This window comes from Schistosoma haematobium, chromosome ZW (assembly GCF_000699445.3).
Source record: "Schistosoma haematobium chromosome ZW, whole genome shotgun sequence".
Classification (NCBI taxonomy): Eukaryota; Metazoa; Platyhelminthes; class Trematoda; order Strigeidida; family Schistosomatidae; genus Schistosoma; species Schistosoma haematobium.
Genome location: NC_067195.1, coordinates 27592489 through 27620225, shown reverse-complemented (window position 1 = coordinate 27620225; position 27737 = coordinate 27592489). Strand labels below are relative to the sequence as shown.

The 27737-nt window shown below is 38.2% G+C and overlaps 1 protein-coding gene across 2 annotated transcripts; it reads left to right on the top strand.

Annotated features, from left to right (window-relative positions):
- TMEM57_1 (Transmembrane protein 57) lies at window positions 1-24355 on the top strand. Of its 2 annotated transcripts, XM_051210888.1 has the most exons (14): window positions 1-835; window positions 869-1010; window positions 1045-1171; window positions 1209-1335; window positions 1370-1436; window positions 1472-1562; window positions 1599-1669; window positions 4651-4781; window positions 6877-7143; window positions 14956-15333; window positions 17292-17845; window positions 21892-22109; window positions 23707-23799; window positions 23842-24344. In XM_051210888.1, exons 1-14 carry the CDS (start codon window positions 750-752, stop codon window positions 24178-24180), a joined length of 2691 nt encoding a protein of 896 aa, XP_051070912.1. In that variant the 5' UTR covers window positions 1-749; the 3' UTR covers window positions 24181-24344. The 2 variants fall into 2 exon arrangements, with proteins under 2 accessions (XP_051070912.1, XP_051070911.1); XM_051210889.1 differs by having other exon boundaries at window positions 23707-24355.
- Window positions 24356-27737: the final 3382 nt, after the last annotated feature.

Genomic DNA, 27737 nt, shown 5'->3' with positions numbered 1-27737 from the left:
CATTATTGCATACTCGCAGCTAACCCTAGCTCGAAAATCAAGGCTTGCGGTTGACAGAGGTCAGAAGAAACACAACATGGTTAACCCTCGTAATCGTAGTGCTTCTATTTGAGGTGGGTTTGTTTAAACTAATCCACGCGTTTTAAAAAAGGATTGTGGTGGACCAGACAATATATAAACGCAAAAGGTATCAACAAAGTTAATAACCCATAAAATCTCCGAGAAGTCAAATATCAGAAGGCAATTAATGGACCAAGTCGAGTTATATTTGCTGGCGATCTCGTGGCATCGAAAGGATACCGAGATCGTGCCAGGATACAACCTTGGTTACAGAAGGTAACCGAATTCGCGCGAAGTTACAATCGAAGGTGTAAGTATAATAATGGAAGCACAAAATAGCTGTCATTAGCACAGTCAAACAAAAGCACATTAAAACAAACACTGGTACAGTTGGTCATAATAATAATTGTTTTTATTAAACCAGTCGTGTTCTCGTGATAAATGTGAGTCACTACAAACTAATAGTTGAGAATAATTCATTACATTATTGCAAACTGGAAGCTCAATAAGATGTTTTTTGCGGTATAAATTTAGCAATACTGTGAACGTTGAAAGTTGATTTTAGAGCTGGAAAATTATTTTCTAGTTTTCTTTGCAATGTCTTCGCCATAAGAACAGTTTACTGAGCGGGCCAATCGAGTACACGAATCAGGCTGTTGAGTTTCGTCTGATGTTTGCTTTAAGTGGCTATGCCCACTCGCCGTAAAAATGTTGACTTAAACAGACTGAAACGTTCCTGTAAACGAAGCAAGGTATTCGAGTTACTATCTCTGTCGTAAGTATTCAAAATATTTCCAACAATCCTCAGTTACGTCCAATACCTCCTGATATCCATAATATGGGGAGTACTGTTTGTAGTAAATCAATCAACGGACATGAGGTTTGAGTACTTTTGGCCTGTTTGGCTATCTGTTTGCTCAATACATGATTCACTGAAGTTCCAAGGACTGGTAAATATTATGTCTGTTCATATTTCACATGCAGCAATACACAATTGTCTTTATTATTATTTTGATTACAATTGATCTAATGTGTTTCTTCTTGATCCCTGTGTCATGGATTTACACATTCGGTAGTGCGTATGTGTGGCTATACCTTTTTCGGCACACTGGTTAGTGTGATGACTAACTAAATAATAAAAGTTTCAGATCAAGGGTTGTGTTTCCTCACTTTGTCGCTGTGTTTTGTTTTCATATATTTTGAATTTAGTCTCTACTCAAAAGCGACAAAATCCACTCACAGCATTTATGTTTTCCGTCCATTTGCAGCACACAGGTATGATGAAATTAGTGTGATTAAACGCCCTTAGTATTGGCTACTCGGTAGTATGTGTGGGATTTTCTCTAAAACGGTACCTGGATATCAGCTATCGAGATGTAGGTACTTTTCAAGCTTTATATAGGATGTTTAGTTTAAAAGAATGAATGTTAGAAGGCAAAATTACCTGCATTTTCGAATTCTTTATGAAGCTCTCCCACTGTCGTCGGTAAACGACAACGCTTGTAAGTTTCTGTTACATTCAAACATACTTGAATCAGACGTTCAACATAGTCTTAATTATTTTCAAAAGGATTCCCTAGAAGTTTATGAAGTTGCAATGTCTGATGATGTGAGTTCTTATCTCATTTTTTAAACCTCATTACTCATCTACCTTTAATATCGTAGTACATTTTTGAATATACAGATTATATACAGCTGTATATTTCAATGGTTTGTCAACCTCTAATTGATCATGATGCTCTACGAATAAGCAAGACTTACATCATTTAAATATTTACGTGAATAAGTATTCTGCTTATGACAAGATAAAATGACTAGAGGTCTTAAGTGATCAGCTCCACCTACCAACGAAATTTAAAATCTATAGCCAACTTTATGCAGTGAGGATTATTTGTTCCTAATAAGTCAATGTTAACTGTCTTAAAGAGTGGGTCCCTAACCATAATAACTCATTATTAGTTGACGTTTGGTAGATAAACAAAATTCTATCATTTTTCAATCTTATAAAAAGGGAGTAAACTCCCTCATGATAACAATACAGAGTCAGCTTGGTTTATTTGTTGTCTAACATATTAGCATTGATAACCATTCGATGCCTAAATGGAGATCTGCGGCAGCAAACCCGAGAAAACAAATCAAGTTCAAATTCGGTCTTAACTATGTAGTTTCAGTCACTTGCTAAAGTGTGACGCTTTAGCCAATACGTCAACTACCATGTTACAGTGACAAAATTCTGATTTACGCCTCATAGAGGATTCATCTTAGGAGGTTTAAACCTTCCGGTATTGTTTGGATCTACAGTCACTGACTTCTCAAAGAAGTGCTATTTTCTGGTTTGTTCATTGTTTACCTTTTTCAACATGATCTAATTCTCTTTGAGCGTATAATTTATAGTGTGCCTAGACATTTGCTGTGTATACCAACGGTCTTCTCTTCAAAATCGTCTGTTTGTTACCAATCAGAACACTAAAAAGTCATCCAAGTACCTGATGTTTTTTCTTTTACTTTTATTTTAGACTGATAACTCGTGATTAACGACGTAGAATTTAAGCCCACAACACTGACTAACGAATCTCAATAGGTATACAATACGGATAGTTGTCACAAAAGTTGAGTCATAGGTACATAGTCCACTAACTGTTATTTCCGAACTGTTGAAGGCAACTCAACAGCTTATCGGTAAGATCATAGCTCTCAATCGGAAAAATATTCAAATACTATGAACTCTTTCCTTAGTTAAGAAACAGGATATACACAAACTGATCCCGCCAAAAACAGTTTCCATAGTTTCACATTTTTGCTCCTTCTCCCGTCAATAACATGTTTTTGAAAAATTGATATTGTTTACACTATGATCTTTGTGTGGGTGTTTAACTTCTGTTCTTTCTCCGTGTGACTACAAGTCACTTAATTCAAAAGAATGGTAAAATATCGCCTAAGCCATTGTAGCTTACTATCAAACTATTCCTTGGACAGGCTGTAGATTCTTTTCATAATGATGCAAATAACATCCTTGCATGACTCGAACAATAGTCTCCCTTATTACCCCAGTCTGAAGTTTGCTGACATGCTAATGGGCATTGTTACCAGGTCCTGCATTGCTCACAAACGAATGACAATGCTTCTACCACTCATTATGTGAAAACTCCCATTGTTACGTTGACCCCCAAAGACATCTTGGTCATTAGACATGGGACCACAATATTAGCACCAACTACCTTCAAAATCTGGAAAGATGCGCACCTTGATTGCCTTACTTTGTTCTCTCTCCCTTAGCCTAATAAGATCGACTAGTAACCACTTGATGATATCCGCAAATTCTTATTGTCAGTCCTTGCGACTAATTTCATCGCAGACTAAGTTTGGAGCTAGGCTATATCAGTTTGAGTCTCACTGTCACATTCTCGTAATTGTTGAGTTTATTTTCCGCACACTTTGCAACTTGAGTGAGTCTTTTATCAACGGGTATTGTTCTCATTCATCCTTAGAGTTTCATACGATCACAGTTCAAGGTCTCATTCTAAGAAGAGATGCTCAAACGTTCTTCCATTTTACCCATAGTTATATAATTTGAGTTCCAAAATTATTTCATACTTTTGATTCCACAAACTAACCGTTTCTTTTTGAAAAATGATTCCCTATGTCTAGTATATTTTCACTTCAACTGATATTACTACCACTACTACTACTACTATTACCATTACTGCCGCAACTACTTCAACCACTTTTATATTCATCCTGGTAACTTCCCCGACTATGCTGACGTGGTACGGGAAAGTGGGCCGACGCAAATGCATACCCGGTTCTACGTTGCTGATGACTAGCTGAATGATAACCTACGTGACAATTGTAATAAAGTCAGTGCCTGGTAGGAGAAGTGTTCTGACTTTTGTCTAAACCTAATACCAGCCGCGCGATGTTCGTTTTTGGGAGAATTTCAAGAAAGCATCACCATTGAGATAATCAATAAAATTTGTAGCTCAGACGGACTCTATTAGTGACTATGAGTTTTCCGACCCATATGGCTTAGTTGCAGAGCATCCATTGTCATTCTAAACAATGTCTTCAGCTCCTACATGAAGTATACTTGATTGACATTGTCAAAATGTCACTCGCATTCTAATACAAACCTTAGCATTTTTGTTTGAATACTGAAGTATTCTGTTACATAACTACACATTGAAGCTTCAATATTTGAAGTAGCTTCGAAGATCTTTGGTAGGATTTCTCCACTATGTCGTTGGCGCGGCAGTTATTAAGTGCGTATACAAGTCGCTAAACTCGATAGTCAAGGCTTAAATTCACTAGATGATTTGAGAAACTGCAGTGATCACGTTCGCATGACATAATTTGTAGTCATTTTTTATTTCGCGTTAGATATTTTTGTATTCATCTATCAGTAGAAGGATGAGCTTTGCTGGACACTCGTGTAGCATTTTAGCATCTAACGAATTTCGTTGTGAGCTGTCATCTCTCAACCACTTCTCATTGATATATTCGATTGATTAGATTTCCAATTATCAGACTTTATTTTTAATGCTAATCGTCGTGTTTTTCATTTTCCGGAATATCTTGTTTTTTGTTTACTAGTTCTCATCAGATTTTTCTAGTCGATCGGTATTCATACCTTTTCGCTTTGGTCAATTATGTTTTGGTCGTTTAGTTCGTTGGTTTTTCGGCTATCTCAGATCTGTTGATAAACAATACTTGGATTTTGATAGGTATGCTTTACCTGTTTTATCACATTGGTATTTTAAAATCCCATATTATAAGCTATATGCTCTGCTTGAATTAAGGAATGTATTTCAACTGGTGTATCTTAAATTGTTTATAAAATATTCGTGGAACAATAACGCATATTATTCTTTGGACCTAACATTTTGAAATTCCATCAGACAAATTGAGCCGTTCATTTTTCTGTCGAGCACGTATAACAACTGTTGAGAGTGAATGGATTTCGGCCCAGTGGTCTAGAAGTTAAGCGTTCGCACGTGAGACCGAAGGCCCTGGGTTCGAATCTCGTGAGCGGGACCGTGGATGCGCACTGCTGGGGAGTCCCACAATATGAAGATGCAGCCGTTCAGTGCTTCCACGTTTTCAGTGGTGGTCTGACATCGATCGGTTCATGATCTCAATGGTTTCCATAATGTTTGGCCCATACACCCCCAATGTCTCTTCTTAATTTCTTCTTCAACTGGTTGCTGATGGGTTCTGTAGTAGAGTAGGTTATTACTGATGGTGTTTGATCAACGCATCTAGAGTATCTTGCGTATACAACTGTTTATAAATATATGTACTTTTTATGATGGTTATAGTAGTTCTCAAAATTTCAGCTCCGTACAATAGTACTGTCTTGATTTTCCTATTGAAAATTCTGACAGTTTTTTGAGTTGCAGATGTCCTTCAATCTTATGAATGTTGGTCTTGCTTTGTCAGTCCGTGCCTCAACGCCTGCATCACATCCCGCTTGCTTATCAGTGATACTGCTGAGGTTCGTAAAAGTTTCCACCTCCAGAGCTTCCCCATGAAGTTTAACTTGGTTGGTCTTCGCTTTATATTTTAGGATATTACTTTTCTCATGTGAATGTTGAGGCCTGCTGCTGTGGAGACTGACACTACTTTGACTGTCTTCACCTGTATTTGTTGCTGTGAATGGGATAGAGAAGCTAGGTCATCTGTGAAGTTCAAATAGTCTATCTGCATCCAAGCTATCCACTGTATTCTGTGCTTCCCCTCAGATATGGAGGTCTTCATGATCAACTTAACCACCAGAAGAAAGAGAAAGGGGGAGAGTGAGCAGCTTTGTCTGTCATTGGTCTTCACTTGGAATACATTTTTGAACTGCACCCAATGCATAAAGTTGCAGTGCAGTCTGTTGTAAGAATTCCGTACGATTGTGGCAATCTTCTCAGATAGATCATAGTGTCGAGGAACGTCCCATGAGGTCCTCCTATCCACTCTGTCGAATGTTTTTCCATATTTAAGTAAGTTGGTGCGTAGTGATGAGTTTCATTCGATTGATTGTGTCGCCATTTGGCCGGTGCATAGTCGATCCTTACAAAATCCAGCATGTTTGTCTAGAAGTTGAACATGTACTGAATCCTTCATTCGGTTTAACAACACCGTTGAAATTTTCCTGGTACTGATATTATTATGATGCCTCTTGCCCTCTCACGTGCTAAGATCTCGTTTCTCCAGTAGCTTGATGAGATATCTATCTTTCAAGTCTGTCGGAACTTGTTCTCCCTCCCAAATCTGTCTGAAGAAACCTTGGGGCATCTTCCATGTCAGAATTCAATGCACCATCTGGTCTGGTGTCCAGTTTTGCTGCTTTACCATTCTTGACTTTTTTTGGCCATGTTGGTTTCTTCTACTGTTAGTGCGATAACATCTGTAGGGAAGTTTTCGTGTGTTGCTTCGATTCCTAGGGGGTTTTGTTGGGCTGGTCTGTTTTAGAGCTCTTGATAGTGTTGTGCTCTCCTATTCCGTTGCTCTTGAATCTCACCGTTTATTTTTAACTTTGTTATTGGTTTGTTGCTTTCGTTCACCATATTTTCCATCTGACTTCATCGTATCGTATGGTTGCCTCATGTTTCCCCTTCTCTTGCAGCTTTTTTCTCTGTCATTGCTAGGTCTACCAATATGATATATATATATATATATATATATATATATATATATATATATATATATATATATATCATATTGGTAGACAAGTATCCTTGCATTGCATTTAAACTTTACGACTATGTCTAGTTCATGTGATAAATGTTTTCTGTTAAGTATTTTCGATCATTCCACATGCTATACTTACAGTCGAACTGCACGTTTTAACCATTCCTCGACTACAATAGTAAATGGAGTAATATCAAATACTTGTGTTGTTGATGCTGGTCTACGTCGAGCTGTTCAGTGCCTTGAGTCAAGTCCGTCTGGATCGCAAATTAGTCGTCGATATACCACAGAGAATTCAGTAAACCTTTACTCTAATTCTAAACCTTCAGTTAATGGTTGTGTTCCTAAGCAATCTAGTAGTGGGAAACCAGTACGTGAACGAGGTGCTAAGGAAGATCCAGTAACAAGGTATGCGAATTCGTGTTAATTTAACGGTCTTTAGTCTTTTTGCATTTTTAAACTGAATCACTACAACATTTACAATGTGTTTGACAGTCATTCTGTCAAATTTGTAGGCTATAATTCCGTATGTAACTAGTTATTGAACGTTTTAGTTTTTATTTATCTACTCTGTTTATAGAATTAACTTAATCAAGTTAGTTAAAAAATTTCTTTATGGTATTAATTCCTATTCACTGCGTGTCTTTACCAACTTATTATTTATCTATTTAATTATTTGAACTCATAAATATTGGTACAAAGGGGCGCCGAATATATATGAGTCACACAAGTCACTTGATTTTTGTGTGGGCTATGATACTGTCCGGGTGTCCAAACGGAAGCAGGTGCTTTAATAGGGGGCCACATCCGGAGCCTTCGACCTAAAGATATAACCCACAAGACAGCGGAGCAACGTAAGGAGATGCGGTCCTATGGTAGCCGGTGACCGACGATTCAGTCAGTCAGTAACAACGTAGAACTTCGTACGTACGTACATCAGTTCGAGTTGCCACACCACATTAGCACAGAAATGCAGTGGTCGATTCAAATCCCGTAGTGCTAGATGTAGTGAAATTATAAGCTGTAATCAGAAAAAATTAGGGTTTGAAGATGTTATTCAAGGAGTATTATCCAGTGAAATAAATTTGGAAAGATAAAAAAAAGAAAGGGGCGTGAAGAATTCAGAAGATTAGAATTTGAGAGAACACAAAGAGTGGATGCACCTGCATCATTGCAAACGATTTTGAGCCATGTCATTCAGGTCTTTAACCATCGGTTGCTATCATCTCGCGGTCCCCAACCAGGTAGTCTACACCTACCAATATGACTCAGTCTACTTGTCAGTGACTTCATGGACTTGTGCCATGTTTTGGTCTGGCCACCCCTAGCTTCCTTCCAACCTACTCCTATACAACAAAACATCGCACATCGAGGCAGTCGGTGGTTGGGTATACGTAACACATGTCCCATCCATCTCAACTGATGAAGTTTCACTACTTCATCAATTGATTTGCCATCCTTACCTAGTACCCGTTTCCTGACAACTGTGTTACTTACTCCATGGTCCCAGGATATACGGGCAATATTTCGAAGACACCTATGATCAAATACTAGTAACCTACGAATATCCTCTACTCTTACCGGCTATGTTTCACTGCCATAAAGTAGGACGGAACGAACTGCTGCACAGTAAACACGTCCTTTGGTTGGTAGACGGATATCTCACCTACTCCATAAATGACGCAAGTTGGTAAAAGCTAGTCGAGCCTTCTGTATCCGTGCTGAGATTTCGTCACACACCAGACCACAAGGGCTGATGAGACTTCCAAGATAAGTGAAGCAGTCGATACGCTCAACTACTTCACTCCCTATCATTAGTTCGGGTGTCAATGCAACCCAATCCTGAAGCAACATTTTGCATTTCGAGGGAGAGAATCGCATCCCGAACATGCTTGCATTGTTGCTTAGAGTGGTCAGAAGACTCTGCATTTTGTCAGCGTCTTCACCAAATAGAACTATGTCATCAGCATATTCTAAGTCAACAAGTGAATCTCCCGGTAGAAGTTCAACCCCTGGAAATCTAGACGAGGAAGGTGTCATCTCTAAAAGTACGTCGACGACAAAGTTGAACAAGAAAGGAGAGAGTGGACAGCCCTGACGAACACCACTTGAGGTAATCAATTCTGATGACAGTTCGCCATAAGCTCTCACTCGACCAGTTGTGTTCGAATAAAGAGCCTTTACAAGGTTAATATACTTCTTTGGTACTCCTTTCAATGACAAACACTGCCATAGAACCTCACGATCAACAGAGTCGAATGCCGCCTTAAGGTCGAGAAATACTACGATTATGGGGCGTCTGAATGTGTGTCTGTGTTCTAGAACCTGACGTAGTGTGAATATCTGGTCTATACAACCACGTCCAGGTCGGAAACCGGCCTGGTTTTCTCTAATCTGCTCTTCACGAGCTTTGATTAGGCATCGAAGTATTATTGAGGCTAATATTTTAGACACTATATTAGTCATCTGATTCCTCTGTGATTGTCATAAGAGGACTTTTGCCCTTCTTTATGGACTGTCACAATCAGTGATGGAGACCAGTCAGATGGGATTACGTCCAGTCCCCAAATTCTACCTAAGACCTCGGTTAATCTCATTGCTAATACTGGTCGAGAAATACTACTATTGTAGGGCGTTCCGCGTACTCGAATCGTTTGCCCTAGCGGTGCGAGGTGATAAAGAGACGTGAGGAGGGTTAGTCATGGAGATAAGAGAGGTATTAGGAGGTGTAGGAAGGGTTTGAATGTGACCAACTTGGTCTCGTGTGCTGTTACGGGTATGAGGGCTGATATCACTTCCCGGCTGCCCACACCGTGGAAGGGTATTTCTTGAAGAACCTGAAAAGGAAATTGGATTAGTGTTGGTCTTAACGACCTGGGAGCGTGACCGCAAAGCCCAAGGGACAACTGCTTGAGGCCGGTCGCGCACGGCCTTTCCGTGGAAGGTTTTTAATGTGTTAGCTCCGTTCTTCAAAGGGCCTTACCGCCGGAGATGGAAATCCGTGAGGTAAGGTGAGGTGTGACATTGTTAGGGTCGACCTTTTCTAACCCCACCCCTCCTTGTGGGAAAGCAGCATCGCTGCAGATGCTGGTTGTCCGAGGGAAACACCTTACTGCTGTCACACCCCTCTACAGTCAGCAGTACGACTTCGCCCTCCGACCTCGAGTTGCTGCTTTTAGTCTTACCGTTCTCCAATCGACCTTCCTGGCATGGTAGAACCTACAGGAACATATGTTCCAGCCAATATAGCTCTGTTGGGTCATCACGATAGGCAAGCTCGACCACCGCGTCAAGGTAGCAGCTTCGGTCGGGTGATCGACGACTGGTTCATACGTTATTTGTTCCCTCGGGATCCTGGAGCCCATGTGCACCATTTGTTTGCAATCAGGGTTTTTTATCTCACCTAGTTGAACCTTTCTTGTCCACCACCCCTGTTAGGATGCCGGACATTTGCTTTCCGTCCTCTCAATTTCGTAAACAACACCGCTAGGTAGTGGGTAATTTATTTATTTATTTATTTGAACACATAAATATTGGTACAAGAGAGCGCCAATATATATGCGCCACACAAAACAATGAGAATTCGAATAGAAATAGAAAAAAAGAGAGAATAATAACGAAGAGATTGGTGTAAGGTAGTGTGGTAGTAATGAGGGAACGCAAAGGTACAATCGGAAGAAATCTTTCAGTCAAGGGAGACACAACCACTTTTTATGAAGAAAGTAAAGGAAGATTACAGCAGGATCGCCACTGGCTACTATTCTGAACCATATCTGATAACGTCTCTAGCCACTGTGTTGCACCATCTCTCAGACCCCAACCAGGGAGTCGTGAAGGACCAACAGAAGCCAGTCCTTTGCAGCTTTCTTTCATGCCACGACACCATGTCATGCACTGACCACCTCTCCGCTTTTCCCAACCAGTCCCAGAGTCGGCAAATAATGCACGACGTGGAATTGTCTGGGAGGACATTCGTAGAACATGTCCAAGCCATCGAAGTCGGTGTTTCAAGATGGTGACATCGATTGCATTATCATCTCTGTGCCCGAACACACGATGCCGAACCTCTGCATTACTGACATGGTGTTGCCACTGGATGTCAGCAATCCTTCGGAGACAGCGATGATCGAACACGGAGAGTCGTCTAACGTCCTCAACTCGGAGAGACCAGGTTTCACAAGCATAGAGCAAAACTGCTCTCACCGACGCGTTGTAGATCCGACCTTTTACAGCCAGACTAACATCACGAAGGCGCCGAAGGTGGCCCAGATTGGCATAAGCCGCTCTGGCTTTCACTATTCGTGCATTGATCTCATCACTCACACCCCCACCAGCACTTATGCAGCTACCCAGATACACGAACATCTCGACTACGTCTGTCTGCTCACCATCCAGGGTGAGTACAGGATTGGAATCCTGCCAGTCTTGTAGAAGTACTTTGCACTTCGGAGGTGCAAAGCACATACCATACCTACGGACACTGATTGTCAACTGATTAAGTAAGGATTGCATGCCTTGGGCATTATCGCACAGTAAGACAATATCGTTCGCATACTCAAGGTCGAGAAGTCTTTCTCCAGGCAACAGATCCACACCACCATTACTTACATCCATCAGAGTTGTTTCCAGAATGTCATCGATGGCGAAGTTGAAGAGGAATGGTGAGATTGGGCAACCGTGCCTAACCCCACTGCTCGAATGGAACAATGGATAGAGGTGGTTGTATGCCCTCACTCTACCCGAGGTGTTTGTATATGGGGCATTTAGGATGTTAATAAACTTCTCAAGCACACCCTTCTTCAATAGACAATCCCAGAGAACAGCCCTGTCCAACGAATCGAAGGCAGCCCTGATGTCAAGAAACACTACGATTGTTGGCCTTTGATAAGTATGGCGGTGTTCTAACATTTGGCGGAGGGTAAAGATATGATCAATACATCCTCGACCAGAACGAAACCCAGCCTGCTCCTCGCGAGTCAATCTTTCTCGGGTTTTGAACAACCTACGAAGTATGACGGAAGCCAATAGCTTGGACGCAATCGGAAGTAGACTTATCCCCCGATAGTTGTTACAGGAACGACGTGAACCCTTTTAAAGATAGGGCCAACTATCGACTCATTCTATGACGTTGTTACACTCTCTAGTTCCCAAACCTTTGTAAACAACGTCGTCAATTCCTTAGTCAGAAAGTCACCACCATCTTTAAAAAGAGCCGGAGGTAAGTCATCTGTGCCAGGTGATTTGTAACGCTTCAAGGGTTGGAGTTCCTTGCGGACTTCCTCCTCGTTTGGTGGATCAGTCGTCACCGACCATGGAGGGCAGGACAGTCTGACCGATGTTGCCGGAGCAGCAGGCCAGTTGAACTGCCCTTCGAAAAATTCTGCCCATCGTCCAAGACGTCGATGGATGTTAGTGATTGGCATCCCATCATCCTCACAGATTGTTTCACTCACACCAGACTTCTTGTTGCCAGTGGCTCGGATGAGTTGGAAGAGCTTCCGGTAGTTACCAGATGCAGCTGCTGCTTCCAGCTCATTAGCACGCTTCGATCACCAGGCTTCTTGGTCCTTACGCAAGCTTTGCCCAATTTCCTTACGTAACATCCTTCGTTTATGGTCAAACTCACGGTCACCCGGAGTAGACCGACGGGCTTCGATGAGTTGTAAGGAACCTGAAGAAACCCAGTGCTTATAAGCGGGTCGGTTCGCGAACCCACAACTGACTGTACCCGCCATTTTCATGGCGTCATGCAATTGCAACCAATGCTCATCTATACTTTTCGGTGGAGTGGTAGCTAGCCTAGAGGCTAGCTCGGTTCGATACTTACTTGCAACAGAAGTTGCAACCAGCTTGCTAATATCAATCCGTTGATGGCGGTCACTTCGTTGTCCACTGAAAAGTAAGGCAAGATTGGCGCGGACCAAGGCATGGTCAGAGTCCAGATAGGTACTCCTAAAGGAGCGGCAGTCTTGTACACAACCACGCCAGTGGTAGCTGATCGCGATGTGATCAATCTGAGTCCAGGCTTGAGATGCAGAGGGAGGACGCCAGGTGGCACATCGGCGATGACTGTGCCGAAAGTTAGTGCTAGCCAGAAACAGGTTGTGGTTTGTGCACAGTTGCATTAGACGGTCCCCGTTATCTGACCTGCGACCAACGAGTCCCCATCGGCCACCTAAACGACTCTTCTGTGCCTAGACGCCCGACCTGAGCATTCAAGTCTCCGGCTAGTACCACAATATCTGTCGAACGCACTTTCTGGAGAAGAACAGATAACTGGTGGTAAATCTCATCCTTGATTGCATCCGGACTGCAATCTGTCGGGGCATAGGCGGAGATGACGAAAAGACATCGTTTCTCACGCCGATTTCTTCTCACTTTGATGGAACTTTCTAATCTAACAGCACATTACCGACTGTTAATGGGGATCCAATCGACTAGTGCTGCCTCAGCTCTAGCGCTTAGTGCGACACCAACGCCAGCAAGACCAGACGAAGATGCTACAGGGTCCCTGGATAGGCGCACGTAAAACAAGCTTTTCGAAGCGACAGATGGAGATCGAATTTGTAGTACTTCGCCAGAGTCTTGAACACGGGTCTCGGATAGACAACAAACGTCGATATTAAACCTTTCTAAATAGAGCCAGCCCTATCTGTTGTCCGACCTGCATAAATGTGCTAACGTTTAAGGCAGCCAGTTTGAATGGTGCACGTGGTTTCAGAAAAACTAGTTCAGTATTCGTATTCAGTGGTAACATACAATTTTCAACCGGACAGTGACTCGAGAACGTTTAGATAGAGCCGAATTTCCACCAAAGACGAGCCGCTGCATAAGTATAAAAGAGGGTGACTAATGTGGAAAATAATAACAATAATAATAATAATAATAATAATAATAATAATAATAATAATGACAATAATAGTAGTAATAATAATAATAGTATTAATAATGACAATAATTGTAATGATAATAATTTGAATCAATTGCTTGTTTTTCGAAGCGAGAAAAGTAATTTCCATAATTATAGGCAGTTCATCATATTTGTGTGTGGGCTGTGATACTGCCCGGGTGCCCATACCGAAGCAGATGGTTTTCTTAGGTGGCCATTCCCCGAGCCTTTGACCTAAAGGTCTAACCCACAAGGCAGTGGAGCATCGTAAGGAGATGCAATCCCATGGTAGCCGGTGACCAACGATTGGTTCATACGCCATTTGTTCCCGCAGGATACTGGAGCCCGTGTGCACCATTGATTTGTGATCCGGTTAAAGCGCCGGACATTCGCTTTTCGTCCTCTCATTTTCGTAAACAACACCCCCGCCACGAGACGGCAATGAGTAGGATTTCCCTGGCAGAGGCTGTATGCGCGTGGCCGTGTGAGAGTATTTCGAGAGGGAGAGCGGACTCTCCCCACTCTCGGCCGTACCAGGGCATTCGGGGGCAGGTAGTGGGTAGGACTTCCTTGCAGTGGCTGTATACGTGTGGCCATGTGGGAACATTTCGAGAGGGAGAGTGGACTCTCCCGACCCTCGGCCGTACCAGGGCACCAGCTAAAGAACTTTCGAAGCTACTTGTATGTGTTTTATCACATACTACTCTTTAATTTGCTCTAGAATCGTTTAATTTAGTTCGTTGGATCAATTCTGTTCCTATTAGTGATAAATTTTATTCAAGGTAACATTTACCATGTAACTTTATTTTGAGGCTATTATATCTATTAGTTTGATGGTTCGGCACGGACTTACGGTAATCGTTAATTACTGGACGATTGGGATTCTCCTTATACAAACGCAAACGAGTAGGAACTCGAACAAACCGAACTTATATCACTTCAACATTGATAATGCATAAGATAGAGATGACAGGATTTTTAGTATAGCTTTATACCCCTAATAGAAGTAAAAGAATGAAGTACAACAGCTCTTTCTATAATAAAGTGCAATAATCTTGAACATGTAATGAAGCAAACTAAAAAGAATAACAACCGATAAGGTAGCAGCTAGGGTTATCGCGGAAATATGAACTAGAAAGTTGTCATCGTGTTTATCGTTTGAAGAAAGAACAGACATGTAATAACAAATACCTATACAACCTAATTTCTCCCTAGCAGAAAAAATGACCTTGATTGCTCCAAATAATACGTTGTATTGATTATTTGCATACTTTTGTGTATTGTACTTTATCTAACAACTAACGTACACTTTGCTGATATTTTTACAATAGATTAGAGAGTAACGTTAGACGTCTCCGTTCCGAATTACAGTCCATGCGTGGACTGGAAACACAATTGCGTAACCAATTAAACAGTCTTCAACATGACGATCACCTCAATCGACTCAGTCTGTCCAACCAACGTCAAGAGAACGAGGGTATTTCATCACGTATTTCAAAGCTAACTAATAAATGCCGTACTGAACGGGTTAATTTAAACACAATTGAGCAAAATTTAGGTGAAGAAGTTCGTTTGCGTCAGTTGGTCGAAGCTCAACTCACTGAAATTGGTGTAATTCCTGTGCGTAGTTTTGTGGGATCAAATAATGCTGATAATGTACCTAGCAATTCAACTGAAAAGTGTATTCCAACATCTATGTCCCTTATTCAGTAAGTAAATGCTAAAGAAACTAGTGTTTTGTTCTTAAAATTCCTAATTGTTTTTTATTCGGGTTGAATTTAAAAGTATATAATTAGAGTCAAATATTGTGATAAATAGTATATCCAGGACAAGTTTATGAGTTGTAAGCTGCCATCTATTTTACCTTCTAATTCATATTTTGTGGTGCTTAAAATTCAAGACATCATCAGTATGGGCATGTGTAAAGTTACGGTTAGTGTAACCCTTAGTAGTAAAATATTCCTCATTGTTCACTAAATCTCCATTTCATGTCTTCCTCACCACTTTTCAGGAAAGTATTAACAGTAATTTTTCAGTTCAAATTTAACTACTTTTGCAGCTCACGGTAACCGTCGAAACCCACTCGACAGTATACTTAGTATCCTGAAACCACTCAAAAGGAAAAATCAAGCTGCTCTCTGCATTAAGATTTTACGCTTCACCTACTAGAACCGCAATTAAATCATGACTGTGTGTTCATATACGTTGAGCGGCGGTTTCGTGAAGGGGTAAAGGAGATGGCTTTCAGTACAGCATAAGCTCGAACCTCTGTCTGGGCAGCTGGTTAGTTCCACTAACTGCATAAAACATATATGGTTCTAAGCCGAGTATAATAATCTGTACTTCAAATCCACCTTTTTCTGGCTTTTTCGATTGTTTCTACTTGGCCATAGCTCCTACTGTGATTAGACTCGCCTATTACGACGACTTAATACGTCTATATTGACTCGAACAATTGTTTTTCTGTGTTCCATTATACTAGGGAGGTTGATTGTATAGCGATAAGACTAAAAATACGAGGTTTAAAATGGTGCGTATTGACTGGAGCTGGGTACAGCGATATAGCAGGCAACATGATTTAGAGTTTTCAGAGCTAATACTACAAAAATAGCTACACTAAAATGTGAATGACTATCCTCTGTCAGTTTTTCTATGGGTTCTGTAAATATACCCTCAAACTATCGACGTCATCAATTATACATTCTCTCCGGTTAACACGCGATTTAAGCAGTTGCTAAGCTTCAGAGAAAGCGTTGTTCAGAATCATTTAGACATCTAAAGCAAAAATATAAAAAGTGTTTGACATGGGAGTTAACTAGCCCCCAAATGCAATATTCTAACTCAAGAACGGTTTGTATCTGTTAAGGAAATTTGCATTTCCTTGTTTTCGCGCCAAAAGCGCACTTTTCACCTTCATGTCGTATTTCCCACTTGGGAGAATCTTTAACGCTATTGGTCCGTTGTGTATTTTTAGTATGCTATTTTTGCAACGCTTCCCAAGGACAGTTTTATGCTGTATATATACGTTTGATTTGTGTCTGTTATTATTCACTCGTGCTTCTGGCTTACGGAATATACTTTCCCGTTCCAAGCTTGGACTTCTTCCTCTAGTTAGCGGGGTTGGGACGCATTAAATAGCTAGCTTATTGGTCTACGGTCACAAGTCTTTGTTGAGTTCGCATACCAAGTGAACTCGTAATAGCTTCAAACCTAGCAGTATCAATGCGTAATGTATGTATACTGAGTGTTTTGATTAGTTTGTTTATCGTGCAAGTCGCACCAATGATGATAAGCTGGTGGCTGACGAAACTTCGGCACGAATACAGAATTTTATTTTGGTCTCTTCTAACTCGTACCACATCTAACACAGGTGAGACATCTCTCTGAATATAAAATAACAAGTATACTGTACGGTAGTTCGTTTCGGGCTAATCATAGCTTTAATACTTGGGCTGTCAGGATAGAAAACAAGCATAGGCTGCTAACGTTTGGTCTCAGATCGCTAGCAATCAGTTTAACAATATTTTTTCATTAATTATTTACGTCCGAAAGCTAATGATCTTCGACATCTTAACATGTATTGTAGTTTACAAAAAAAACGTACTGGTCAAATCCTTATTTAAATCTGACTTGATGTTTTATTTTATTTCCCTTTCGATTTATATAGAGCGTCTTCTAATAATGACTCATCGTCGAATTCTAATGTCGTAATACTTCAACCAAGCGAAAGTGAAAAAATAATGGATAATTATTGCTGCAGACTACGTCAACTACTAGAGTCAAAGATTTATGCCCTTAGATTAACTGTGAAATATCGTGAAAACTTAACACTAGCTTCCAAAATGCACCATTCAGGTCAGCTGGTTTCCAAGTGTCTAACCAACGCAAACCTAAAGGTTGTAGACACTTCAAATTATGATAGCAGTGTTCATCAATACGATTCACAATCGTTGTCATGTAGACTTCAATCCGGACACTTTATAACCAAAGATGTTTATTGTTGCATTTTGAACTCAGATGTAGAAAATTTGCATAATGTTGCTATGATTAATCAACATACGTCAACAAATAACCATAGGCATGCATTTTTAGAAAATTGTTTCAATTTAGCCAATGAGAAACGAGAACGTTTGGCAAATAAATTACGTACAGAGAATTGGCAAAAACAAGAATTACTCACATTATATCACACATCTGTACGGGAAATAACTGAACTCAATAGTAAGTTTGTCTTAGAAGTTTAGGATCAATTTTTTTTAAACCTTTGTGGACTTTTAACTTCGTGTAACTTTTTATACATACTTTACTTCAAACAGTGTAATCATCTTTATATGAATTCTCCATTAAAAGTGTATATTAATTGCTACAATAAATAGAAAGTTTATTGACTCTTGTTTAGTCAGTGGTCATTTTAGTGGTTTTTTAATCGTACATTAATGCACTTAAGTAAAATTTATCGTGATATTTTTCATCTTAGTTCTCTTATGTAGGTTGAATTTGTTGTTCGGATAGAATAAGCTCCATAGGACAACTTGTGTAATCCCCCTAAGGTTCTATGCTGAAATCCACTAGTTCCAAACTGACCTATTGTTTTATTGCAAACTATTCTTGATATAAACTAATTACTATCCCAAATGGTTGGTAGTCACTATTGTTTTTCGTTTATCGATATTATGTCGACCACCACTCATGGCTTTAATTATGCAAAAACCATTATCTAATAAATTGTTTTATCCTACCGAACTACGTTACCCCATCAGGTATGCACAAGTACAAAACATAAAACCACTTACGGAAACATTTTGCGATAGATCTGAGCATAGACGAACATCAGCTGGAGGTTAGAATGGTCGTTTTTCTTCCGTTCGAAACAGTTTAATACTGAGCACTAGTTAACTCTGTATGATGAATTGACCGAATTAAGAAAATATACATAATTCGATTCCAATTCTGTTTATCATAAAAATGTATCATTTTTAATTCAATTTAGTGTAAGATAATGATTGCTCATTGCTTATGAGTTTCAAACTAAGTTGAAACGGCTATCAGTTGCACTATTCTTTTCGATGACTTTTCAATAGATGTCATCCAGTGATAAGAATGTAAACATAAGTCTAGAGAATCGGTTGAGTAAAACACGGGTAAATGAAAGGATGGTTTCAGCGGAATAATAAATTTACTATTGTCTCTTTCTGGACACATTAATCTTGATGTGAATTTTCTGATTATTACTGCTTTGGAAAACTGAAGAGAAGTTGTACTTTTTGTCTGCTGATTATTTTGAAGGACTCGGGAGTGTCGTTAATATGCCCGCTACCAATAAAATACTGATCTTTTGCACTGCGTAGAGTTGTTGCACCTCCCAGTCTCAAATTCTTTAGAGCATGCTCTTCAAATCTTGTATAGTTATTACGTAACCCATTTAACTATTCTCAACTTCTCATTACTCTGTTATATATATTTGTGATGTGGAACTGTTCAAATCCTCTATAATTATCACAGCCCATCTTATCAGTCTCCAGAATCCACATAATTACTGCCGTAATCCTTTGTATTTCTGAATTCCATCTATAAATGACCTTACATTTTTTATATATGTTGTTGGTAATTTCTGTTATTCTTATTCTTTCCATCATCAATGTTGGTTACTCTACATTATATCATATCTCAATGTTACACTTTGATGCGAATACGATTGTAAGGAGCTGTTGAGAAACCCCAAAAATAAGATGAATTGAAATCATTCTGACTCAATTTTTGTTTTGAGCTTATTCAAATTCATAAGGGAAACCAATTGCACTGAAATAGTTTTATATTTTTGTAAAAAGCTGATTACGATTCTGGTTTAATTCTTGGAAAACATTATGATATGAAGGTAACGGAAGAACTAATTCCAGTCATAACCACTGAATAAATAATTTTACATACCTCCATTAAAAACGATATCTTAGTTATTTACACAGGGAAATAATTGTCCAAGTAAATTCATAATAGTCTATTCTGGACTTTTAAAGTGGTTTTTCTCCAAGATTACTGTTCATTGTAATCTCTAGTGAACTTTTCCACCAAGATTATTACATCGACAGCTAAAATTCATCTGGGCTCTCAATAAGTACACACGTGATTTTTTACTGGGTTTTCGTAATATGTCTATCAAAAAGGAATTTAAGGCTCATCTTAGAATATTTCACATAAAACAATGAAAAGGATTACTAAATCTGAATTTCAAACAGAGAAATTGATTTGAAAGTCTAATGTATGAAAGACGGTAAGATTAAGCTGAGACGTATCAGTTAATGCAACTAATGTAGTTCAGGCCCTCAAGGGCCCTAACTAGCATAGCTATAGGAAGTCTTTCGTGCACTCATATTACCTTGATGCTTTTAAATTACTGTTATCAGAGTATTCACATATTGTGCGATAAATTAACAGGTTAGCTTGTCCGATGCACTTGCTTTTATGGTAGAGAATATTTGTGGCTTAGACTAAGGATGTTAGAGATGTGGTCTCAGAGCTAGATAATTTAGTTGTGAAGTTTTCATTGTTCTTCTGAACAATGTCATCGGTACGTTGTTCAAAGAGTGAGCCATTAAGATTTATCCACATTTGAAAGCTTGTACCGTTGACCTAAGATTTAGTTGGTTGTCATCTATAACTGTGTTGCTGGCGTATTTGTCTTGGCTGTTCTTCTCTTTTGGCTTTGTGGTTGTTAGTCCTTTAACTTATTGCCTGATAGATTTGGTCGATTTCAATATGTCTGTTGATTGAAGCTTAGTTGGAGTAGCTTGTGCAATGGGGTGAATTTTTATTGGTTCTTTGAATCCTTCAATCAGTTGAATCACTAAGTGGGCAAAACGATGGCGTTGGTGTGTAGTGGACGGTACTGGGTTCAAGTCCCAGGGTAGACATCAGTTAAATAATAAGGTATACTCGCAATCATATCGATACGAATGTATAATTCTGGACATGATCTCGACCAGAGAAACGTCGAAATATTAAGAAGAAGACACAAAGCCAGAGAAATCTGATACACTGATCCGGCACCAATCAAAAGACAAATTGAAATCGACCAAATCTATCAGGCAATAAGTTATAGGACTAACAACCGCAAAGCCAAAAGAGAAGAACAGCCAAGACAAATACGCCAGCAACACAGTCATAGATGACAACCAACTAAATCTTAGGTCAACGGTACAAGCTTTCAAATGTGGATAAATCTTAATGGCTCACTCTTTGAACAACGTACCGATGACATTGTTCAGAAGAACAATGAAAACTTCACAACTAAATTATCTAGCTCTGAGACTACAATACCAACTCATATGTAAGACAATCATAGTTTAAGTAAATGAATTTTTGCCGGATAATGGAGTTCAAAGTTATAGCTTGTGTAGCACTTAATCATATTTTAACTTATATGTAAAGTCAATATAAAGTTTAATTGATCGTCTAATCCGAATCACTCGTTTCTATGTTTGGTCACAGGTTAGCCTATTTATTTTGGCTAGATGAATCAATAATTATTAGAGTAAGTCAGATTAATAATCGCTCATTTAGTTTCATTTCTTTGTACTTATTATCAAGTTTATCTACTAAGTACACCGACATGTCTTCGATGATCATACGTATATTATCATAAAATCTTCTATAATACATCCTGTTATTTTATAGATGAGTCTTATGTTCACTACCTCATACTTTTTATACCAAATGGATTAGAGTATACGGAACTAAATATTTCCCTAAAATTTAAAAGTAAATTGTCTAAGATATTGGTTTTAAATTTTTATAAACAAGGTTTTACTTAAAACCAGATACTGTAATGCATCATTTCAAGATACATCATTTATCAACACCATTGTGAAGGCAAGTCAGCGGAAGTAATACAAACCAAGAAAACCTAAGACATTTTAATGACACTACGTTCACTTTCTTCATTTACATGACTGCAGTTCGTTTTGGACATTACTATTTCATCCTGGAAATCCGTGCACTAACCAGATCAATAGCCACTAATTTAGGGTCCTATCGGTTTTTCTCAAAGCTCTATCATGCTCCAGTCACTGTTTTAATTCAGTACAATAACTAGCATGTTTCTCATATGCTTCTAGTCAATCGTTTTCACAATATATGCAATCTTGACTGTCCAATCATTTGCTTGATGCTTCTAGTTTGACTTTGTCCCAAGAATTTTTGACATAATATTGATATGGTATTTTATATTGTCTTGTATCATCATCTTTTTTTGGTAAAAATTTTTTATTCAGAAACCCTTAAACAACGTGATTTACAAATCTTAGAACTTACGATGAAAATAGAACAACTTGAGTGTTTACCGAAAAGTACTAGTCGATGTGATCCTGTCAGTCATGCCGGGTATTTTGCAACAACAGCAGCATTGACAGAGTCATCAAGTGATTCGGTTGATGATCCTACAAAATTTTGTTTAGGTGAAAAACAGTTCACATCTAATAAACAACAGGATGTAAGTCAAACGAATTTCTTCCATACATTTTATCATACGAACAAAAACCACTTGATGCATATTATTTTAGTGCTTATGTTTTCTACCAATTAGGTATTTTTATTTCAGAGCTTTATCTGTTTTTGAGCTACCACGTGCCCAAACTCAGTTTTTGGCACATCTGTGATTAGTCATCAGTTTATGGTGTATGTCTGAGATTTGGAACATATTGTGCAACAGTGAAAATTGATAAGTCTTGCTAAATAAATGCTCGATCCGGTTTCCTAGCCGCTTCTAATAACCCCAGGCTAAATCTACACGACAGCTTGAATATACGAGAAAAGGTACGAAGGCCGATGATAAGGACTTCTTTCACTCACAAAATAAATCACAGTGATTTGGAAATACACTACATTGGTGGGACTATAATTTATGGCCGACCTTAGAGCGACGCTAAAGTAGTCTTGAGAGCGGACACCTACTGATAAAGAAAAAGTGAGGGTTATAAAGCAGTCAGAATTCTCATCTACAGTTGATGGTTAGGGTTAAAAACTAGATTTAGGGTTTTCATCACGAACTGACATTAGCTATAATGCCAAAACTCTATTTAGCAAAATGTATGGAGGAATTTCGCGCCAAAATTTGTGACTCGTTATCTTATATCTGATTGGTTCGTCCATAAATTATAGTCTCGCCACTACATTTTATATGGTTTATTTGCAGTTAGATTAACAGACAGAGTTGTATAAAATAAACTGCGTTGTATATAACGATAATAATTCATATATATTATATCATATTATGCAATTAAGTATCTGTAATCCTTCTTAAAATGTTGTTAAATCCATATAACACACGATTGGAAAAAAACCAGTTTCATATATCATTCCCACTCCAGTTTATTGAGCTATTACTCGCCATATCAGAAATATTCCAAGATAGTTTCTTAATTCAAATTTATTTTAATCGCATAATGGACCCATGCGTTTTTTACAAATGCTAATATTTTACAAATACTGGACTAGTCAATATATCTCAGTCCTATTCTGTTACGATCACGTAAAGCTTGATTTATACCCTCAAGATTACTGTTCGGACAACCTTTGGGATTAGTCGCAACATTTTATTTGTTATCCACCAAAAAAAACAGTTGTTACTGACATCCTAGTTCATAAATGTGTGCATATTTAATTACATTTCATATTTACACATTGGGGTTTACAATTTAAAACTACTCAGCTTCCTCCTGTGTAATTTTGTGGTAACATCCTTCAGGAATATTACATTATCCTCTTACTATATATGTCATTTATTAATTGTCGAGATCACCTCAGCCAGTATCAGAGACTCACTAAGATAGGTAACTATAGGTATAATCTTAATTTGAGTCCTTAAGTATTTCTGGTTACAACACGCATAATAATTTATGTCCATAGTAAAATTAATCAACAAACAGCTTTTTTCTGTATTTTTGAACACTGACTTCGGGTTTTGTAGTATTCTTATGCTAAAAGAGTTATTTATTTGAAGGTAATGAACCAGTAATTAATTTTCTATATTGTGATCATATTATTGATGAGAGAAATACTTCCATAAAATTGATTCTTATTATTTCTAGATGTCATCTCTGTTGCCAACATGCAATATAGGTCAATTGTTTACTAATACCTCGACAAATACACGCGGTAACATACTTATCCACTCTGCTTCAGTAAATCATGATTATAGTGGTATTAATAATACTTTTTTACAGACTTCTAGATTTTGTGCACCAGCCATCCCATCCATAACTTCATTCACAGACTTTGCAAGTTACCCTGAAATTTATGCTCATGCAACTTATCATTATAAAGACAAACAGAATCTAATCTTCACAAAACCTATTACTACAACTTTCCACACCAACTTATCTTCATCTTGTTTGTTAACTTCTCGAATATGTTCCTCCTCGTCGTCTTCGTCGTCATCTTCAAATATGAGCTGTGCGATGCATGCAGACGTACAGACACTTAAAAATTATAAAGAATCATCTGTTATTACTTCAGTCAATAGTAGCTGCCCAATTGTACATCAACAGCATCACCGAAAATAGCAGCAATAACTATCTGCTGACGTAAAGTAATTTAATACATTCATTGTCGTTACAATTATACACGAATTTATGAGTGTTTTTCCTAACTTTAAATAAAGATACATGTACCTGTGAGATATATATTACTTTTTTCATGAAAATAGCGTTGTATTAAAAGAGAGAGGTTTCATTATTGCTTGCTTTTTTATTGGTTATTCTTCTGATACCTGTTATACAGTTAGTAAATTCCCTAAAGTTGGCAAATGTCTCAAGTTGTTCGCGTTATATGCTTTATATATATATATATATATATATATATATATATATATATATATATATATATATATATATATATATATATATATATATAGGCAGTTACCCACCAAATTCATATGCATATGTTAAACTTTGTTCAATACAAGTATTGATTGAACCCATATTCACAATGTTAGTGCATCACATAAATATCTATAACCACCAATCAGATTTTACCATTATGCCTAACCTGTATGTCACAACAGTGGCCTAAATGTTGATAAGCCAAGAAAAATGACCTCCTTTTTAATAATAAATAGTAATGACTGTATTCCTAACTAAGTTTCCAATTAACTCCCTTCAGCATCATCCTCTCACGGGCGTATGCAGCTCTACCCAAGAGAGAAAACAAAAACAGGGAAATGACTACGCAACAGATTAGATCAGTTACGTGAACAACAGAATAGGTCTGAAGTAATAAACCGGAAAAATGATTTCACTACTGGACCACTAAGCTCATTCGTTGACATTTGTATTGTAGCATCAATTGTTGCCGATAATCATTTACGTTAGTGACTTAAGCAACAAATGTACCTCAGGTGTCCTGACGGTCCGAACGTCGCTAATCTTGATCACACCTTTGTACCTTTTTAGAATTTCCCTTACCGATAATACCAAAGACTAACGGGTCCTTCAGCGATAATTTTTCCATTATTCATTCCCCAGTTCTCATTAGACCTGTCAGTGTCAGATTTGTTGTGAGTTCACAAGAAGTAAGTTCTTGAATTTGATTACCTTCCAAAACTTACTTTATGATAATTACATTGATTTATGGTAACTTTTATTTTCCTAACTTGACTGTGCTCATTAGAATACGGCTTTCGATCAAACGTCAGTGGAAGTTTACAGTATTTTACATTTCCCCTAGTTGTTGGTGTTCGTAGTTTTGCAACGGCTGTCTATTTTTATAGCTTTTATCTACCATCTTAATTGGATGTTTTCCTGAACTCTATCCAAATACTAAGAATTTTGCGTAAATATAACAGTTTGATTCAGAATATTGAGTCTTCTAAGTTAAGTAGTGTATGTTTGAGACGAATATGATTTTTATGTTGCTTTGCCATGCGATTCCGAGTTAAGTCGATCTGTAAAAGCTTCAACTTTATAAATGGTATATGATCACTATCAGTGTTGAATAACGAATGCAACAAAACTTAAACTAAAATTAAACAATCATTTTCACTAAATTTGGGCTTAGATATATCACACTAATTTCATGCGTTTTCGTGTATTACATTTGCCCACAGTTCTCTGAATTACCATCTTGCCTGCATACAGATTTTCTAGTGACAATGTGTCCCGATACTTTCGGTTTTTCGTGAGGCAGTTTTACCTTCTTGAAATCAACAATTATCGGCATACCATCGGAACGCTTTTGATAAGCCTTCTCAGCCTAAATATCTATTTAGTAAGCAATGTTATGTTTTTGTTTAGAGCTGACTCTTTCGATTCGATAACTTTATTTTGATACTAGGCAATTGTAAACGATCGGGCAAAACCCCTAAACGTTCTGACACAGAAAAGTCGAATCTACTGATACGCCACACCGAAAAGTGTCGACTAGCACTAAATCTGGAAGTAATGCTTCTTATTGTCTGTTTTCAATCACAATACGGATCCCTCTTTTTCTCAGTGCTAACCTAATTATTTACCGTTAGTGTTGTTTAAATCTGACCCCATTAACCTGACTCCGGTCATGTATGCTTCAAGTGTCTGAAGTTGTGCACATAAACCTTCGAGATAAATAATCTGAATTACGAAGGAGTCTCTTGTCATACACTTATTTTGTAATTGTCATAACATGAAAGCTGACTTAACTCTCATAACCAATATTTCATAAAAATTGAACAAGGTTAGTATGGGTTTTAAAGTCAAATTACTAACTCCTCCCTATCATTATCATCTCAACATCCTGCTTAAAGAGTTCCAATAATGTCATCTTCCAATTCTGTTGAACTAAAAACCTTCAACATTTGATATACGTTCGTGTGAAGACAGTTAATGAACTAAAGTTTAGCCTGAATGAACATAGTACCCAGTTAACTTATTAAGAAGAGAGTTTTCATAATATTATTATACGAATGTACAAGTGATTACGGGGTCAGTGTTATTTTATTAATGATAGAAAAGTATGGACTGTACGCTCTAGCTGACAGACTGTGATGGTAAATTGATCCCAAAAACAAGAAGCTTGATAAGCCTTCGATGTTTACTCTGTTCATATTAGTTTTACCGGACACATTTAACTAAAGGCGGTAGATCAAGTATCCTCTCTAAATCACTTTTGGATACACTGTGCAGCATATCTCCTATGATATCTAGTCAGCTCAGAATCCATACACTACGATACATCGACCTGTAATTCAAGCAAACTTTCATGTTCTATCATTATAGATTCCTGGTTCCATTAACTTAGGGATAATATTGAAACTATCCTCAAACTTTTAGCTACTGTACATTTTTTTGTTTGTTTACCACAAGACTGAATGAGAATTTTCTGGACATTTGATATGCTCTCAAAATGAAAATAATTTTCAATTTTATCGTGAGTTGATTTAGTTCTTGTAGATCCACAGCATCCAGAGCATGTTTTGTCAACCATAGCTTAAATTGTTGCTGCCTAGCATTCTTGATTTGTTTCGTTGTACTCTATGTTGTTTCAGGGATCTGCGACGACCCTGAGTACATTTTTGCCATCTTCTGGTAATAATCAAGGTTTTGTGCAGTTTTTACCACATAGATGTCACATTTTCGAGAGAATCACTACGTATCGACAACGTCCAAGGCTTAAACCTCATTGTCTGTGTACATTTTGACGTTAGAGTAAAACATTTCTGAATAAAGAGGCTGTAGATTTTTCTTTATGGAATACGATGATTAACGGTTGTGAGCACTTGTGCAGATTGGAGATGAAGTTGACTTTCCATCTACTTTGTCTAAAGAATGTGACATAACTTCCTTAGACTCATGACTCAATGATATCAAGGTCATAGTTTATGCGTAATGAGGGTCGATGTGTGTGCAAAGAAAATAATGACTCCTACAAAGGTCTCATTACCCTCATTAATAAAATCTCCTTGGGATAGTCTGATTTTAGATAAGTCATCGTATCAATGCCATTATTCGAGTGCTTTTTTTGCATTTTGACCGGATTGGATGGTCCCGGATTACAATTCGGGCGCTCTCAAAGTTTGACTGTCGTGTAACTCGGAAAAAGCTCGTCACAAAATATCGAGAACAATAAACAATTTGAAAGGTGTAGA

What these genes read in the sequence shown, in the direction of transcription:
- TMEM57_1 (XM_051210889.1), top strand. Translation starts at nt 750, where the DNA reads ATGCCCACTCGCCGTAAAAATGTTGACTTAAACAGACTGAAACGTTCC. An exon ending in CGTCCATTTGCAGCACACAG is followed by an intron (nt 1,336 to 1,369) that starts GTATGATGAAAT and finishes AAACGCCCTTAG; the next exon opens with TATTGGCTACTCGGTAGTAT. An exon ending in AAGGAAGATCCAGTAACAAG is followed by an intron (nt 7,144 to 14,955) that starts GTATGCGAATTC and finishes TTTTTACAATAG; the next exon opens with ATTAGAGAGTAACGTTAGAC.